The sequence below is a fragment of the Rhea americana genome, unplaced genomic scaffold, assembly GCF_003343005.1.
Source record: "Rhea americana isolate MKP2758 unplaced genomic scaffold, rheAme1 scaffold_39, whole genome shotgun sequence".
In the NCBI taxonomy this organism is placed as follows: Eukaryota; Metazoa; Chordata; class Aves; order Rheiformes; family Rheidae; genus Rhea; species Rhea americana.
In genome coordinates, this window is record NW_028186523.1 from 1,695,020 (window position 1) to 1,714,249 (window position 19,230).

At 34.6% G+C, this 19,230-nt stretch overlaps 1 protein-coding gene across 10 annotated transcripts in view; it reads left to right on the top strand.

Moving 5' to 3' along the window:
• The window catches only part of ASPH (aspartate beta-hydroxylase), a 118,060-nt gene that overhangs the window by 75,632 nt on the left and 23,198 nt on the right, over positions 1–19,230 (top strand). For all 10 annotated transcript variants that reach the window (XM_085313552.1, XM_085313542.1, XM_085313543.1 and 7 more), the window contains 6 exons: positions 3,404–3,492; positions 5,671–5,757; positions 9,467–9,617; positions 11,574–11,710; positions 17,180–17,278; positions 17,902–17,991. In XM_085313552.1, coding sequence (XP_085169678.1) covers positions 3,404–3,492; positions 5,671–5,757; positions 9,467–9,617; positions 11,574–11,710; positions 17,180–17,278; positions 17,902–17,991 — 653 coding nt within the window. The remainder of the gene's footprint in view (positions 1–3,403; positions 3,493–5,670; positions 5,758–9,466; positions 9,618–11,573; positions 11,711–17,179; positions 17,279–17,901; positions 17,992–19,230) is intronic.

Here is a 19,230-nt window from a genome sequence, read left to right on the forward strand (position 1 = left end):
GCCAGACTTCTGACATTTCCATTCACTCTCTCTTCTGAGCTGTTTCTGTCCCATCTCCTTGTMAACTCAAAGGCATTGTGAAAAACCCTCCTACAGGTGGTGAGAGTTTCTCAGTGAGTGAGAAAGCTTGTCTTTCCATCAAAGCAACATCACTGTTGCCATGCTTAACAAGTTGAAGGACCAGATGACTGTGTGTCTGTCTGTGAACCCTTAAAGTTAGAAAGCTGACAATTATCTATACTCTCTTAGTTAATGCACAGTTTCTGTGTAACCTAATGGTGTATAAAAAGATTTTGATTCATGGCACAGGAACTAAGAATTGACTTTATTTTGTTCTACATCATTTCTTGCATGTACAGCCTCAGAAGTAAACCCAATATATGAGGAAGGTGACTGGCTGGAAGCCTTCTAAACTATGTCTAGGGAYTCAGTGGGACTGACATGCTTTAGAGTTTCCCTGCTAACAACAAATGGCACTTTTACTTAGGAGCTGTGAKTTCAGCTAATATGGAAAGTTCTTATGCAGACTTACTTTATTTGTGTTTTATCAGTCCCTGGGACTAATACCCCCAGATTCATCTGMACTTGGTTTTGAGAAAGTCAGGTATCAGAATTAGCAATGATTTCTTGAACCTAAGTTGGAATATTTTTGCATGTAATTGACATTTTCTGATCAAACTTCATTTTTTCGGAAACTTCTGACCTTACCTGTTAGTCATGTCCTGATACAAGGTCCAAGGATGGGGGATTCTTAGGATTCTTGTTCTTATAACRGTGCTAGTTCTGTGAGTTCTGCTGAATGTGAGCATGTGAATGTTTGGAACAGAACCCATGTAGAAATCCTTTATTTTTATTTTTTTTTAACTGTGTGACAATATAGTAAATCCATCTCTTTCATCACTTAGCAAATKGTTAATGTTTAAGACATAGCAGGGTAGAATATCAGCCATACTGAAAAAATGCAGTTCAACTATATTTTTTACAGGCAAGAAACAAAAGATGTTAGCATCAGCTGTATTATGTCAGCTAATTGTGCTATACTAAAGAATATTTCATTTTATTCAAAGTTCTTCTGTGTTCACTAGCAGAGTGTTTTAATAGAATCYATTTAATTGTGCATTTGGAAGTTTTATTCTGGAAGTTCCTGGAAAGCAGAAGTTTTGTTTGTTTAAAAAAAAAAAGTGCAAAGCATCTCTTTGATCCATTTGATTCCATCATAATTACATTCATTTCAAGTCATAGGTTACAATGAAACRCTGAAGTGGTTAGAAGACATGTTAATGCATTGAGATTTCTTTCACGTTCTCCATCCTATTTGATAATTTATACCGAAAAAAGCAGTAAACTCTTGTAAATCTTAGTTTTTTCCTTATTACTTTCTTGGTAGTTAATGCCTTGGAACTTTACATTTCTATTATAAAGAAGATCAACAGGACTATAATAATAATGTAGTGCTACTTATGTACCTTTCCTTTATAGGTCTTAAGACATTTTTATATTTAAAGCTTTTAAAGACCTTTGTGAATAAGTAAATGGGATTTATTGGAATTGTTTCAATCACTGCTTAAAATTCTATCYTCCTCCCCTGAAAAGCAACATCATGTATTTAACTGTGCCTACCAAGCTAGTAGAATAGTTTATGAAAGAAGTGCAAGGTATGTGCAAATTGTCTGAGTTCAGTTTTGGACATGACAATAAAAGTCTTACACAGAAAGAACCAAAGGTGGTCAAATCTTTTATCTTATATAGAAGCAGTTAAAACTTGTGAAACCTTCTAATGCTTGGGCTGGCTTAGTATTAGTGGTTCAGTCTCAACTATGGCATTGATCTTTCTCTGATGTTCTGATGTAGATAAAAAGATTTATCTACCTAAAGCTCAGAACAGGATCAGGATCTTGGGGAAAAGGTAATATTTAATGAATCATGAGCAGAGCTTCCAGCAAAATGTGGCTGGTCTGGGCATTGCTAAATAGTGCACCTGACAACTTCAGAAGCAGAATAAAATGTAACTAATTACAATTCCTTGTAGAGGATATCCAACATACAGCATACAGCATTGTGGCAATATTGCGATATTAAGCTGTACGCATTAGTCTCATTATTTCCTTGAAGGTAAAGGAGAAAGAATGGTGTTTGGATTTAGTTTTACACATACCAATCATGGCCCTTTCTGTTTAAACTCTTACAAAGAAAATAATAGTTTTCCCTCTTTTTATTTTATTACTGRCTTATTGTCAAGAGAAGCAAAAAAAACACAGTAATACCTAATTTAAACAAAATATATACTTCTGATTTGGGGRCAGRTTTAGCTCAGCTGGTTAGAGCGTGGTRCTGCTAATGCCAAGATCATGGGTTCAATCCCCRTACGGGCTATGCTGAGGGTTGGACTAGATGATCTCCAGAGRTCCCTTCCAACCTTACCATTCTATGATTACAAATATACATACACAGTAGTTTTTTGTAGCRGAGAATATGTATTTTAAATGAAGTGCAAAAGCCAAGTTTACCTAATACACATGTAGAGAAAAGATTTCTGCAGTCTATCTCCATATTTCTTGCAATATATTTCTTGTAATATATATTTAATGCCAAAATAGAGAAAATAATAAACAAATAGASATTATTTGAGTGACTGCTATAAAGTAAATAGCTGTTTAAGTTGACAGAATTAACTTCAATTTGTTTCAAACACATTTGGCTTTACACAATTTAATTCAAAATTGATTTGCTACATACTGCTATGGTTCTGCTAACATGCGATAACTTGTTTAAGCTACAGAAGCTTGATCACTTGAAGGGATCTTGACCAGCAAATTCAGTATTGAACCTGCGTTGAGCAGGAATTTGGATTAGGTGATTTTCTGAGGTCCGTTTCATCTTGAATAATTCTGTGATTCTATGAACATTTTTATTTTATTTTATTTTATTTTATTTTATTTTATTTTATTTTATTTTATTTTATTTTATTTTTTAACAAATAGATATTTTTATGTCTGCACACAACTTTAGAAATGATTAACACTTCTTGGTAATGAAATTGTTCACAGTATTCATATAAATGTGGAAAAAAAACATAGTTCTTCCCTCTCTAATGAATCATTTAGACTCTTTTGACTATTGGAAAGAAAAAAACTTTGAATATATAAGATGAAAAGCACTTGATCAAAAACTCCACTGCAAAGTTATTGAATCTGAATGAMTGAAGATTGCTTTTCCTGTAGGATTTTGTGACTGTTATAAATAACTAAGAAATCAATTTCTTTCCAGTGTATTTTGAAACTRCCTTATTGGAAAATCATGCACTTTACCAGTACCATACTAGTCTCTAGTTAAAATCTACTTCAAACAATTGCTGTGAAATATGAAAAAAGTAATGAACTATGTGTGTTTAAATCTTTTCTAGCTAAAAAGAAGAAAAAACCAAAGCTATTAAACAAGTTTGATAAGACCATTAAAGTTGAACTAGATGCTGCAGAAAAACTACGTAAAAAAGTAAGTTTTGAATGTTTGGTTACAATCTACAATTCTGAACAACAAATGAATATATTTAAAAATTAACTTGGAAAACAGGAGAACTACTTTGTGATTTCCTTTTGTGAAATTAACTTTTTAAAATTAAATATCCAGAGCACACTTGTACTTCAATTTTCATTTCTGTSTGGTAGTTTATCTTTAATTATTTTTTAAATCTTGAATGTACGTTCGTTCATGTCTGTTTTTTCACCTTTAACCTTGCAAGTATGTACCTTAACTGCTGAATTTTTAATTTGGAATCGCAAGGGAGAGGAATACTTCATTTTGTCTAAGTATTTTTATGTTACTTAATCACTGYGTGCTAACCAACAGAATAACTGTAACTCTTCAACTCTTGGTGTTTGTGGGAGGAAAAAAGTGTTTAAATCAATCCTGTGGAACAGAGTTAGATCTGTCATATCAACCATGATATGCAGTCCACTCTAAAGAGTTCTTGCCTATTTGAGAATTGAAGTTGAGTATTATAAAATAACTTAGATTATGCAAGTGTGTTAATGTGGATCTCTCTGTATGTGTTCATGTGCTACGTGAGCGTCAGCTGAAAAAGTGTTTCTGCCGGAATTCCGCATGCATCTGAAGAGTATTTCTGCTTCCATGCAGCTGCTCTAAGGGTTAAACAGACATTCATGCTTTTCACCAAGGGCAACAAGACCTTTWGGTGATTTTGAATGGAATATTTGACTCTGGAGGAAAACAAACAAATAAAAAACCCCCAAGACCCCAAGCTCCCCTCCTCGGATRTCTTCTGTGATCAGTTCCAATGTTATTCTTTTTATTTGAAAATTTTTGAAATATAGACCTTGTCAACCATGTCGTTTTATCAAATTTCACATTACATAGTGAAGCAAAACTACTTGATTGTTAGAAATGAAAAACCTTAAGCCTTTTGGGTGTAGATCTTGCAAAATGCTGATATGCCTCCCAGATAGTCTCMGTATGCAGAGAACTGCAGGTCTTCATTCTGCCCTAGATTTGAGATGGCTGAATATGCCACTTACTGTACAGTACAATAAAACCATCTTAATCTCTGRAGGTATAGGATGTTTCTTCATTGTTAGGAGATTTTGACTGAGCATATTTAGGTTTATATTGCCACCCGTGCAGCCTCAGATTTTCTATAGGTCTATGAAGAGGCTGAAGACCTACTAGAGACTAGTCTCAAACTGTCTCTGCTATTGCTTTTCTTTAGAAGTCTTGTTAATATGGTAGAATACAAAAATAAAATGCATTTTGATCCTTATTGCTACTTAAACTGTTGGTTGATCAGACTGAGAGACATAACAGAAAATTCTGATGATGCTTATAACATCAGCTGACTGACTGATTTCCTGCCTGTTTCTCTTGGTGAACTGCAAACAATCATACTTCTTGTAGGAAGTAGGATAAAATTAGTAGCAAACCAGATGCATGTAACATTTATTTGAAGATAGCAAGACAGTTGTGTATAATAACTGACTCATATTTATACAGCTGTAAGTGTTGGATGTGGCTGTAGGATCTAATGCCAAGTTTTGCAGAGGAGTTCTTAGTTCCCATTTAACTGTGCARTTGGTTCTTCTCAATTTCCATCCTTACTTGCTAGTCAGTATCAATCATGAGAATACCATAGTTACTTTCTGACTTCATATGGGACAGGGAAGAGATGCAGGGTACACGTGAAGGTCTCAGGGATATAGTTTATTTTAAAATTAAGAGGAAGCATTCATATACTTACAGAAGGTTCAATATTACTTTCCCTCRAAGAGCCACAGTTGGTCACATGCAGAGGTGAAATTTTTAATTATATATAGAGTTTTCTTCTTATTCCGTATGTTACATTTCAACTTGGATTAGCTGTATAGTCTTCACTGCACATTTTGGTGTAGTAAAGCAATAGTCATCTCAGCATTTTTTTACACTCAGCAAAGGAAAAGGGAGTAAAATAAAAACAAAGCTATTAGTTTTTACTATAGAAAGTGAATAATATTKTTTTATAACTAATCACAATGAATTTCACACAAGTAACCAGCAAAACCCAACAAAAATGTGAGTGAAACCTGTTAATTTGCAATCTAGATTTTTTTTGTTTGTTTTTAATTCGGRGTAACTAATGTGATATTATGCTATTTTCATGCAAATAAAATCTCTATCTTCCAGGGAAAAGTTGAAGAGGCTCTAAGGGCCTTTGAAGCATTAGTGAATCAATATCCACAGAGTCCACGAGCAAGATATGGAAAAGCACAGGTACTGAGAAAGTGTCATAAATGTTAAAATAAAATAAAATAAGTAAGATAGAATAAACAGGTTTTAACGATGGAGTTCTAGACACAGTCAGCTTCATTTTTAATTTTGCAGACATTTTRTAAGGAAAATTGGTTTATGTTATCTGTCAAATGGTATCTGTTTCTGTCATCTTTACTTCCTCCGGTAGTTTGAGGGCTTTTGTCTAGCTTTGGTCTAGAGGGATGAAGGGTACGTAACACAAAAAGATGTATAGTTCCTATAGTTTTCATGAAGACTGCCAGGCGAATGGGAAGAGAGAAACCTCAACTAATGTCCCACTGCAGGAATAACAGGCAGAACTTAAGTCATCGCATGCTGTTTGCTGCATGTGGCAAATCAACACATGTCAGTCTGCTCTGGGCTAAGTGATGCTTTTTGCCTAGTGAGGAATGTTGAAAGAGATACRGGAAGGAAGGGAGATTTTCAGCTTTTATAGGGAGGCCCTTAAAGGTAAAGAACACAAATTTGTAGGCAAGGAGGCTTAATTAGTTCTTTTGCTTATGGAGTAAGCTTTTCTGTTTCAGGTATTCCCCTCCAGATAAAGAAARCATTGGAAAATAAATAAACTCTGCATTCATAATAATTTGTGCCATTTTGAGATGTTTCAGAAGAGGATAATCCTTGTATTTTTATGAACAGTGGGATTATCCCGCTCAACTATTTGTAATAAAAGCCTGTTTGAACTCATGTTAATCAAGATGAGCAAAGTGAGATCCTCACAGTGAAGAGGAATTGTGTTGTGATACAATTAGTGAGGCATTTGGATTGGAGTCACAGCCAGTTTTCACTTGATTGATAATAGTCATGCTATAATCACAGCTACGGTTATCTGAAAACTTATCACAAAAGCACTTGATACTCAGTAGACCGATCCTTTAATGCTGTATGGGAGGGATAGTCTGCTGAACTCTTTACCTTCTTACATTAGCAGACTGCCTAACTTTGCATATGTGATGGATACAGTTTTCTGCTAAATTATACTTTTAGTACTTACCTCTTTTAAGGATCTRTGGTTACGTGTAAGAGAATACTCTTCCTGTCTCCTCATTAGCTCACTGCTTTCAGGGAGGAGGACAAATAACTGAGGCCAGCTATGATATTTTTTCTCATTCAGAATTCTTCCAAGTGACACAACTTACTTGCTGCTTTACAATAACTTGTAGTCACTATATACTACTTCAGCAATGCTTAGAAGAGCTACAGACCAAGATCTGGAATCATAATTGGCATATGCTTCCTGGGAATATATAAAAATTATGAATTTATTTCAATTTTCAGTGGTCTTTGTATGCTCTGGTTAATGTGTAACATTTTTTACTAAAYAATTACATTGACGGACTGACAGTACTTCTATTGAATCAAGTGTAGCTTAGGTGAAGCTGTTGGAAAGGAATGGGAAATTCACTAACAGATGGATTACTCTCAAGATTAACATTATAAGACACTCTTACTTTTAAAGAAGTGTTTATACCAACTTACACCAACAAAGTGCATTCTCATCCCTAACTAACAATAAAACTGCAGAGAGGGATGAGGCTAAAACCTAGGATTTCACCAAAAGAGTGTACCCTCTCCTTCTCTATGAAGCATAAACCAATATTTACATGTTAATTTTGTAGATTCTATTTCCAATAAATTGTGAGGACTAATTTTCTTGATCTTTAAATCACTTTAAAAGGCAACTGTTTTCTCCAAAATTCTGCAAGAGTTTTTTCAGAAATTTGAGCAGTTCRTGATTTGATTTCTAGAGCTATATTTAGGTATCAAAAATATTCTGCAGAAATAGTTAATATCTTTAAGGATGAGAAGAACAGTAGATAGAGAGATCTTAGACCTCGTTACCACAGAATCACAGAATGGTTGAGTTTGGAAGGGACCCCTTGGAGATCATCTAGTCCAACCTCCCTGCTCAAGCAAGGTCACCTAGAGCRTATTAGACAGGATCACATCCATGCGGGTTTTGAATATCTCCAGAGAAGGAGACTCCACAACCTCTCTGGGCAACCTGGTCCAGTGCTCCGTCACTCTCACAGKGAAGAAATTCCCCCKCACGGTCAGGTGGAACTTCCTGTGCTTCARTTTCTGCCCATTGCCTCTTGTCCTGTCACATGGGACAACTGAAAAGAGTTTGTCCCCGTCCCCTTGACACCCTCCCTTCAGGTRCTTGYACACATTGATCAGATCCCCCCTCAGTCTTCTCTTCCCCAGGCTGAAGAGGCCCAGCTCTCGCAGYCGTTCCTCABAGGGCAGGTGCTCCAGCCCTCTGATCATCTTTGTAGCCCTATGCTGGACTCCCTCCATATATTATAGATAATATATCTCTTTCATATATTATAGATAATATATGATTTGTAGCATCTATATTTGTGATCTTATTCTGATATTTTTTATCTTTTCCTTATTTATCTTTTACTATCCTATACCCTGCCACTTCCTCAAAAAGGGAAAAGCAAATTTACTAGTGAATATAAATCAGAAAAATAAATAACCTCTTAAAATTGATTTCTGAATTTATCTCTGAAACCAACATATCAACCCCTGTCTTGGAGTTGATCCAATCATGACTGAGTAAACATATTATTAGATATTTTCCATACTCAATTTCAAAACAGCAGGATACATCATTGAACATGGAGAAGCCTGGAAAAAAAAAATAAAGGACAGAAGTGCAAAGAGATTCCAGATGTTAACTGCTGACTGAAACATATCCTGCTAATACAACTGAAACTTTTTCAATTAATGCATATATAAGTGATAAACAATGAATTTAGATTGACCAATATATATTTCTACTGATGAGATGTTTGTAGTGCGTTTACACTGCTAATTGGCTTAAGAAGGAATAAGCCAGTAAAAATAGAAGTTTTTTGGAAGAATGCAAGAAAGATATGAAAATGCATTTGTAGATATGTCAGAATAAAAATTATATAAAATAATACTTAAAAAATTCAGCATATGACATAGTCTTTTTTTTCCCCCCCAGCAGTAGAAACAGTATCAAAATGCCTTACCACAGGTGAAAACAGTAGTAGTTTCTACTTGGCTTCACTGAAGCTGTAATTTCACAGCAGAGATCTAGTACATTATTTGATCTGCTCCTGAACTTGATGAACAAATTGAAGTTTTTGAAGTATTATATATGTAAAAGTAAAGTTAATTCCCAGGATTTTTTTCAGGAAAGCCATATGCAAAGCTATGTCTAAATATCAAAAAATAATAAAAAAAATTAGTGTGTTTTGATTTACATATTACTCTCATTATTAGGCTTGGTCTACAAATAATCCATACAAAACAAATTACACTTTTTCCATGTTATTAAAGGAGATTTCTTCATTTAATTTTAAAAGCAGAAATTCTGACTTCTATACATATTACCCAAAAATATGTGTTAGTGTATGTACTGATGATGATGGTGTATGCTTTAGGGATAAATTTTCTCATATTTATGCTTTCAAACAGTTTGCAGAAAACAAGAATTAGCAGTATATCCACCTTATCACAAAGCACAATCAACTAACTTTTCCTTGTTATACCAAATATAGAGATTAAAGATAATTTTAAAATAATCCTATCACTGAACAATTACAAAGTTTTCCATTAGAGAAAATAAAAATATTTAAATACATTGGGTTATTATGTGTTCTAATAATAGTTTTATTATTCTATCCAGTCTGAAGATGACTTAGCTGAGAAAATGCGAAGTAATGAGATGTTGCAACAAGCCATCAACACCTATGATGAGGTGGCTAGTCTGCCAAATGTTCCTTCAGATCTGATGAAATTGAGCTTGAAACGAGAAGCAGACAGGCAGCAGTTTCTCGGTAAGATTTGAGCATGGATTAAAAATTATGAAAGATGTGTGAACAAGACTTTAAAAGATCACAAATAACTTAAAAGCACTTTGAATTTTCAGTAGGACTTGTGTTTCTAGTTTCTTGAATACATATGAAAAATCTTTAAATTTTTTTTGAATATTAATGTTRAACTAATATTTAAAATTGTCCAAATGACAGCAGTGTCTGCATACAGTTAAGCACTAAGTGTTGTGAGTAGCTGTGGTTAAAGATGCTCAAAGAAAGTTTATTGGTAGAGAAAGGAGAAAATGTTGGATTTTTTTTCTTTAACTGAAGTAGAGTTATGGAGATGTTAATGGCATATACAAGGTCTTACAGAAAAAAGAGAGAAGCAGAGCTGAACTCACGGTTAATGTTTTAACTTGCAAGGTTTTCCTTCTGTTGATATTTTGGAAAGCTCTATTTTTGAAAAGAAGATGTATAGATAATACAGAGTATAACTTAATGCACATGTAATAAATGTAAATTAAATGCATTTGTGCAGTTCTATAAAATCTATGTGAAAGCTGTTAACATACTGTTATGAAATTGTAATTTTAAAGGATACCWTTGTCAAGAAGAAATCACCTGTTGTTATTACTAAGTTTCTGTCAAAGTTATTTGTTTAATTAACTGAATTTATTCATACTCTTTTCAAAMTGAGTTACCAATAGCAACACCTTTGACAGCTATTAGACCCAAGCCTAAGATTGCTATTAGGCAATTAATTAAAAAGCACCCTGCAATCCTCCAGCTGATGTTCTTGATCCTATTTTTTAAAAAAGTAAAATGTAAATAGTGAAATAACCAGCCAATAGATTTCTCAAAAAAAAAAAGAAAAAGAAAAAAAAGAAAGAAAGAAAGAAAAAGTACAGACATTCACTTAACAGCAGTGGCTCGATGCAGATCTATATTCATTACTTTAGGGAATGATTTATAATAATTTTTTTAAGGCACTGATACAGTGGCCCTTTACACAACTTTTTCCTGTATTTTTCTATTACTTTTTACAAATTTGCCTGCTATACTGATMTGTGAATTTCCTGTTTTTCCTAAGCTGATCATATTCTCATATATTTAATTTATACCACGATAAACAACAGCAGGAAGGCTTAGTCCTTTTGATCATAAAGGTGAACTGTTCCAGTCTGAATAACAAAAGTTCCAAAACTCCCAGCACGTGCCAAGTTAAGGTGAGCTAGGTCTGAGTTCTCTTTGTCAAGGACTGGACTGGGAACTTGAGGATGGAACCCTAAAAAAAAAATACTAAAAAATAAAGGAAACATCTGAAAATTTAGCTCTCAGTTCTGAGGTACAGGAAGTGTGATTATTATATGAAACACAGATAAGTTAGGTGAAGGAAAGAGTTCTAGTCCCATGAACTGGATTTTAAGATCAACTTGTTTTGATCTTACTATGCTTCARCAAGACCTTGTCCAGGGAGTCAACTATTTACATGCATAATTTTAAGTATACCTAAAGCATGATTATCTTCAGTGGAACTATTGCTTAACTGTAACAATGTGCTTAATAACTCCAATTAATTGAGAAGTAAATTTATTTTAGAACACTGACCTGGTTTTGTTGAGCAATTTGACATCTACAAATGAAAGAGCAACTAAAGTTTAAAAAATTTGTTGACACTGCTACACTGTGAACAGTTTTCCACTAGAGGCTCCCATAACACTGCATGATATTCATTCTTGGTGATTTCCTGAAGTATTCCTCATAAGACTACACCCCATGTGACAATTAAGCAGTTGAATATTCTCCTATGTGCATAAATCTATTCCAAGTTCTGCATGAACAGTGATCATTAGTGAAAGTGAAGTATCTGGTTGTAATTTGTATTTTCTTTGACTGTGTACTAGATAAACGCATTATGTGAGTTATTATTGTTACTCATATTCATAGTTTTAACTAAGTCTTGTTCAATGAAATTAGGTCGCATGAGAGGTTCTCTAGTTACTCTACAGAAATTAGTTCATCTGTTTCCCAGTGACATTTCTTTCAAGAATGACCTTGGAGTTGGTTACCTCTTGATGGGAGATAACAGCAATGCCAAGAAAGTATATGAAGAGGTGAGCTTCCGTTCCAGCTGAGGAAAAAATGGTTTACTTGCATATGTTAATTCTAAGGATTACCTATTTTAACTTCTTAGACATGCGACTTGCTTAACAACTGGTTTTGACGGATTATTAGAGATTATTTTTCCTCTTGCACAGTTCTTAATTATCTCTTAGTTCAGATTTCCTGATACCATCCATACTAAACATTTTTCCTCATTAGAAGAGAAATGCATACTTAGTAAGAATTGGCTTATTGAGACTTCTGGTAGCCAGTTTTGAATTAGATTGACAACAGACATAGACTTAATGCCTGGTGTAAARGACAACACTTTATCTGCAAGGCATGGAAAGCAGAAGTAAAACTGCTTATTTACAAGAATACCTGCTTTAAATAGGTGATAAAGTAATTAAGCATCCACATGAATATTTATGCTTTGGCTTTTTCTGAACTTTTGTAGGCAGCTTAAACTCCATTTTTCTTTCATGATGCTTGCTTGTGCTGTAGAAAGTTCATTGAATTTTTCATCTGATACTATGGTTAGCAGCCTGGAGAAAGTTCTGCTGCCAGAAAAGGTCATTCTGCTCGTATGACAGAGAAACCTTGTTATCATCTGAGAATGCTCTCATGTTTGTGGAGCTTCAGATTACTAGTAGAGCAAGAGCTGTCAGAACCTCAGCAGAGAGAAGTTGGTACACTTATTCCAATGCTTGTTTAATGCAAGGTTAGTTCAGTAATTAACTGGCTGTAGTAAATTGAGGATGAGCCAGCTTGATCAGTGCCAGCTCTGAAGGCCCAGTTGTCAGTCCCACACATCTTGGAGTCAAAAGGGATTTGCATCTCAGGTGATTTCACAAAAGGACAGGACATTTAGCCACAGAGCTGGAAGCAGGAGCCAAACCTAGATGATAGCCTTCTCTCTGTGTCTCCTCTGGCCATCACAGATATTGCCAGAAAAGTGTTTACTTTGGTACTTCAGCTACTTTTTAGCTCCATCCATAAAACATTTCTGTTCAGTAGCTTTTCTGGCTCATCAGATTTTCTCTAAAGAGTGGAAATGTTAGATTCTAGAGGTGGATATAGTAATGAAATCTGCTTCCCCCACTGCAAGGAACTTTGAAAAATAAAAAACATGAGCAAAATTTTGCAAATTTTCTGGATTTTTCTGCAAACAGCATAGATGTTAGAATTTCTGAAAATCACTAGTCACAGGCCTTCTTTATATGAAGAAAGTAGTGAGTTTGCTATATAATATGTATATAATTGTATATATTGCAATATTTTGACACTGAGATTCATATACTACAGAAAGAGAGTATAGTGTTCTGATTAGGATCAGATATGCCTAATAAATATTGGTCTGCTTTAACTATGTTGTTTTCCGTATTTCTGCAGGCTTTATCCAATATAATTACTCCATTTTGAACTTCAATAACCAATGAAATAGAATAAATCATAGAGATGTTCTGTCTTTTTAAAAGTGCAACAGATAAATATCTCTTTTAAAGGAACTGGATTTATTCTTTTTAGAAATGCAGTTTATGTCCAATATTCAAACCATTCGTCAAGCCAAATTCAAATACATTAATATGATTTTTCCTTTTTTGTAATTCAGAACAAATTTACATAAAGAATTTTAAAGAAAGAAATATAGCCAGAGAAACAGGCAGGAACTCATGTGCACTTGCTTTTATTTGTGGTTCTGCTGAAGATTTCTCATGTGATTCTGGGCATATCACTTAGGGGCCATCTGGTCTGCTCTGAGTGCCTCACTCTGCTGTTGCAATGCATAATTAGGAAATAATTGGCATATGATTTGGAGCTCCTACCATAGGTTCTCAGGCTCTATACATTGTCAGTAAAGAGAGGGAAGAAACTGTGAAGAGTGCTTCTGGGGACTCCAGGAGATCCCTTCCTCTTCCTATGACTTCAGGAAAACCTAAGAAACTTACATAATATAATGGACTTGGAAGTTCAGGATAAATCAGTCATGATAGGAAACGTGAGATGGCACRAACAAGAGCCTAACCTCAGTGCTACACAGAACATGCCTTCATCCACTCAATATGTGCAAGTCCTGGGTTCTGGTTCAAACTGTAGGGATGGTCGTACACTTTATTCAGGTGTTCTTTRGTGCAAAAAACATGAACATGAATGTATAGGAAGAAAGAGCAGAACCTAGGACTCTTTCTCAAGAGAGCGCACCCTTGTCCAACTAAAGACTCAGCTTCTTAGGTCCCCCCCCGCCCCAATTCCCTTTTCTCCATGATTGTCTAACTTTTACACAAGGTAGAGAACTTGTCTGAGAAAGAGGTGTAATGTTTAAACATTTCTCTGTTTAGAGAGTCTAGACTCCAAATTTCACATTTACTGGGAATCTAGCAGATTCTTGTGCAAAACACACCAGTGCCCTTCTCTACTTCCTGCTGCAACGTTTCTATCTAAGATCAGTATTGTCTGTCTGTTTTAAACACGGGCCGAGTACAGGTAACAGACCAGACTCTGCACAGGCACTCTCCTTTGGATTAACAAAATAAATAAATAAAATAAAACAGTATAATAAAAACATGGGTCCTAGTGAATTGAGACTTTTTGCTTTTACTCTGTAGTCAATATACTTATTTTCCATTCAATTCWTGTCATCTTTGTATAACCAGATTTAAATACTAGAAACTAACCAAAATTGTTCTAAAATGATTTTTCTGCAATTTTTTTCTCTTAGCAGCTGATAAGATGTTACAATGAAAGTTTTATTTCATAAATCGTAATACAATACATTCTTTCTTTTAGCTACAGAAATGTCTGAACACTGAACTTCAGATCAAGAGTTTTATGTTAAGGCTGTAGTGTAGTGTAGTTTAATCTGATACAAAATGTAGTCTATTTTTTAGTATGTATTTACAGACTCTCTGCTGAACCATGTCCATTTCAATTTTGCCTACTATTAAAGTTCTTTTTGAATATTTTACTTAGGAACAAAAAAACATAGTGTTAAAAGGAGTCCTTGCAGAACTATAGCTGGTTTTATTTTCAAAGAGCTACATGTTATAATAAAATACTGTGGAAGAGATCTTCATCTGGAGAATAARTGACCTTATAGCACTTTTCCTACCTGTGATTCAGCTTAATGTAGCAGTGTACAGACAGACATACATAAGCCAGCCCTGGTTGAACTGTCTCAGGTAGAGAAGCAAAATAGCCACATTAACATRAAATTCTACCCTGGCTAATTAGCCACAGATAGCCCCAGGGGTTAATTTCTATATTTATGATTAATATTTAATGGGCTATGAGCAGTTTAGAAAAACTTTTTTCTAAACATAATTAATATTGCATGCAGCAACAGAGTAATACAATTTGCTTGTTTAAAAACTTCCAGTGTAATTTCTACTGATTGTATCTCTTCACTTTTCTTTAGACTCTCTGAATGTAGATCACGCCTTAACACAAGTTGGCATAGTTTAAATGAACTGTGATATGGGAAATTCTATTCTATCTTAATTAATCAGATAGYTTTGTCCTATAGTTAAAGGAACTGTAACAAAATTATATGGCTAATAAATATTTCTGTCAGTCAGTTTATTTGACCCTGCAGGTACACATTCTTTGAACAAAATTATTATATACAGAATGCCGATTACTCATTGAATGCTCTATTCAAAAAGTATATAAAAGTATAAAGAAGGTGATATCATATTTTCTTGTATTAATGGTCAAGTACATGGTTGTTATGAATTGCCAAGTTCACTTTGCTAATGATGTGGCATTTTATAGGCTTCAGATAGATTCTCAACTTCATTATTCTTTCATGGGCGCTTCTCCCTGCAAAAAGTGAAATGCTGCTATTTTTAACTTGTAATATTTTACACTCACATTGCACTGATCTTATGTGTAATTTGTATGTAAAGTTTGAGAAAGAAGAGAAATTGGCCCAGAGGACTTTTATGGTTTTGGTCGTAATTACTTTGAAGAATTAGGTGACACTGACTGGAAAAGGCAGAGGTAAAATGCTGTAATGTATATGGGCATCTTATGCGTGGTATAGATTTAGTAATGTCAAAAATGTATTTGGAAGAAAAAAAATTGCTCATTGTCTTGTATTTGCTGATTGTGCTAGACACTCCGCTGATATCAGTCCCTGTAATTCCAGTGACTTCCAGGCATCTGTGCTGGTCTTCACATGCTGAGGATCTCTTCTGATCATCTGTATACACTTATTTTAAAGAGAGAGGTCATGCAACAACATATTAGCTTGGCTGTGTGATTGATATCACATAGTGTTACAAACGAGACTGAATCACAGAAACTGCAGATTTCTATTAGATCAAGACACACTATTTTTTCCCTTGACGGAAGCAGACCAAATACACTTTAATTATCCCAGTAATGCTGGAGGTACATGTTTCGGACCTCAGGCCAACTAGCTTCCTTCCTACTACCTTTGCCTGAAACACTCCCCTATACAGTGATCTCCTACAATTGTCCACGAATTGTTGCCTAGCACAGTCTCCTGGAAGTATTCATCTGTGCCTATGTAAGGTTTGACTTCTCTTTTGCCTATGGGTTTTCCTTTCTTGCAGAATTAACTAAGATAGGTTATAACACAGACACTACTTCTAAATCTTGTTCAGAGTACARAATGTTTTAGCTTAGTTTAGTACACTAGATTTTGGCCTTTCAAAAAGTGTAGTACACAAATTTGCAAACATAATTTATCCATCCCCTTCTAGTGTGAAAGCATGCTAGATTTCTTGCAGTACCGCATTAGTCCTTGCATTACCGTCTGATAGCTTTTTCTTGGCCAAGAAAGTGCAAGTTCTTCTAGAGCGTGTTCCAGTTTACTGTTGTGCTGAGAACCATGAGTTCCCATGTGTTCCCAGGATTTGTGCGATGTAATGCTGTCATGTGATGCTGCAAGTTTTTTTACAGCATGTTTCTAAACTGTAGTCACATGCTTCTCAGCATGATGTGTTCTCTTTAGCCAAGACTAGTTTGCCACTAGTATAAACCTATTTAGTTTAAAACTATTGCAGGTATCCTTCTACATTACAGTTCCCATGACTATACTGTAGATTTGYTCAGAGAGCCATTTCTTTCTTTCAAATTAGTCAAGCCTAGGATATGCAACTGAAATGTTAATTAGTGCTCCGCTTCCTCAATGTAGCATACTGTAACACAAGAGAGAAGGTGGAAAAAGAGGGGCAAGAAGAAATTAATGCAACYGGCAGATTCCAGCTGAGTTCATTTTATTTTTGAAACTTTAAAGTTTGGGTTGGAATGGTTTATTCTAGAGAGGGACAAAAGCAAATAGGGAAAAGAAAGTGCAGCCAAGCCAAACATTTGTCTGAGAATTAGTGGTAGGAGAAAATTTCATTTAATCACTAAATAATAAACGTGTGCACAGGTTTGTTAATTTTCCATGAACAGTCACATTTTGAAAGTAGATCCATACATTAATATGTAATTCATTTGCTCTTATACAGGTACTAAGCCTGGCTCCAAATGATGGCTTTGCCAAAGTACATTATGGCTTCATCCTGAAGGCAGAAAACAAGATAGCAGAAAGCATTCCCTATCTAAAGGTATTGTTGTCACTTAAAGTATATATTTTACTAGTGGAAAAGTTGTATCAGAATCTGTAAAGTTATGGTAGCATGTATCAGACTAGAAGCACACTAATTACCAATCACAATTTAAGATACAATTATATTGCTATAGCACTGCCACTGAACAGGAACATGTTTGTACTTTGAGATTCTTCAATTCCTAAACATCAAGTATTTCTTTTATTGATGGTTAATAGAATAACACATATATATATGCACATGTATACTTTTGAGTGTTTGGGAAGAAATACTGTAAAATGAAACCTTAATTTACAATATCTGACTTTCTAATATTTCTAATATCTGGCCATATATCCGCCTACATATACAGGAGACTTTGGAGTGGTGTGGGTTTGAGGTGTTTACCTCTGCATACATATCTGTCTTGCAGTGAAAGGCCATGGGTTTTGAAAAAAGATAACATTTCTCAAGGGCTTTTTGGCTGAAGTATTATAACCTTTCAGCCTAAGTTACATGGTAGTTATATTTCATAGCCAGTTTCATAGTTTGTCTCTTGCATAGAATTGGCAGCTWATTTACAGCAATCAAATGAACTCTTAATAAAAGTTGTACAGAATTTCCTCTTATCCTTTTTTCAGGAAGGACTAGAGTCTGGTGACCCTGGCACAAATGATGGACGCTTCTATTTTCATCTAGGTGATGCTTTGCAGAGGATAGGAGACAAAGAGGTACATATTTAATACATGTTTTAAATTTTAAAACTCTGAGGGACTGCATGATCCAGCAAAACTTGTAAGCATGGGCCTGGAAGTTGAAAATATTGAATTTGAAATGTTAATGAGGAAATCTTAATGTTGAAAATGTGTATAGAGCTCAGAATAAGAGATGCTACCAGCAAAAAATCTCCCATTTGTATGATGATGCAATCTCTTAACACCCTTTGCTCTATCATGTAACTGCCCAAAACTTACTAAGCTTACATGGGGCAGGATGAACCAAGAGACCAAGAAAATTCAAGAATTCATTGAAACCCTTTTTTAGAATCTATCTCCTACTCCTACCACTTTCTGTAAAGATCTTTTCCCACCAGAGCAAAATACGGTGATATAAATATGACTTCATATGAAAGTTCTCTTATAACTCTCATATAGCACTGTTTTGTAAACCTCACTTCTTCCTCAGAGTGACTTTGCAGCACCAATGAGTGCATTGTACAAGAAGATCATGAGAAAACTGAATGTATGGCCTGGCTTACTGTCCTTGTTCATGCGTTAAATTAGCAAACAGATCAGAAAAGCAGAAATTTGTAAAACAAGTTTGTTGCATACCCAACAAACACAAACATATGCCACTGGAAGCCATAAGGGGTTCTAATCTGTTAATTTAGTAGAGCCAAACTTAAATACGTGAATTAGCTCTACTGTGGTAGGGGGARAAGGGGGAAGGAGGGCTAGATATTTACTGAAAACTGTTATTGGCAATGAACTTTTCTGTGGGTATCAACTTAAAAAAGATTCCTTGGAGGCAAACAGAGAGAGAAGAAAAAATAAAAAAACAGTGGAAAGTGATATGATTGCTTTTTAATCAGTTATATAGTAATGCGTATGAAATATTGACAGTTAAAATACTGTAAGGAATGCTAACTTTTGGGGTATCTWGGCCCAGTCAGTAGGCAATTCTCCAATATTAAAAATAGACCAGTGGACTATAATAAAGCATATGTTTAGGATCTTTCTTTAGACTAGTTCATCAGATCAGATCTTATTTTACTTTATGTAACTGTTATTATAATACTTTACATATATAGAAGGGGTAGAGTATTTAAATGTGATAAAATCTGGGTTTTWTTAAGTTGGGTTATCTTCTCTGAAAGTACAATAAAGTATTCTTCCAAAGATTTTTTTTTTTTTTTGCATTTATTTACAAGTGAGAATTACTTGGCTTCATTTTACACTTAYACACACACA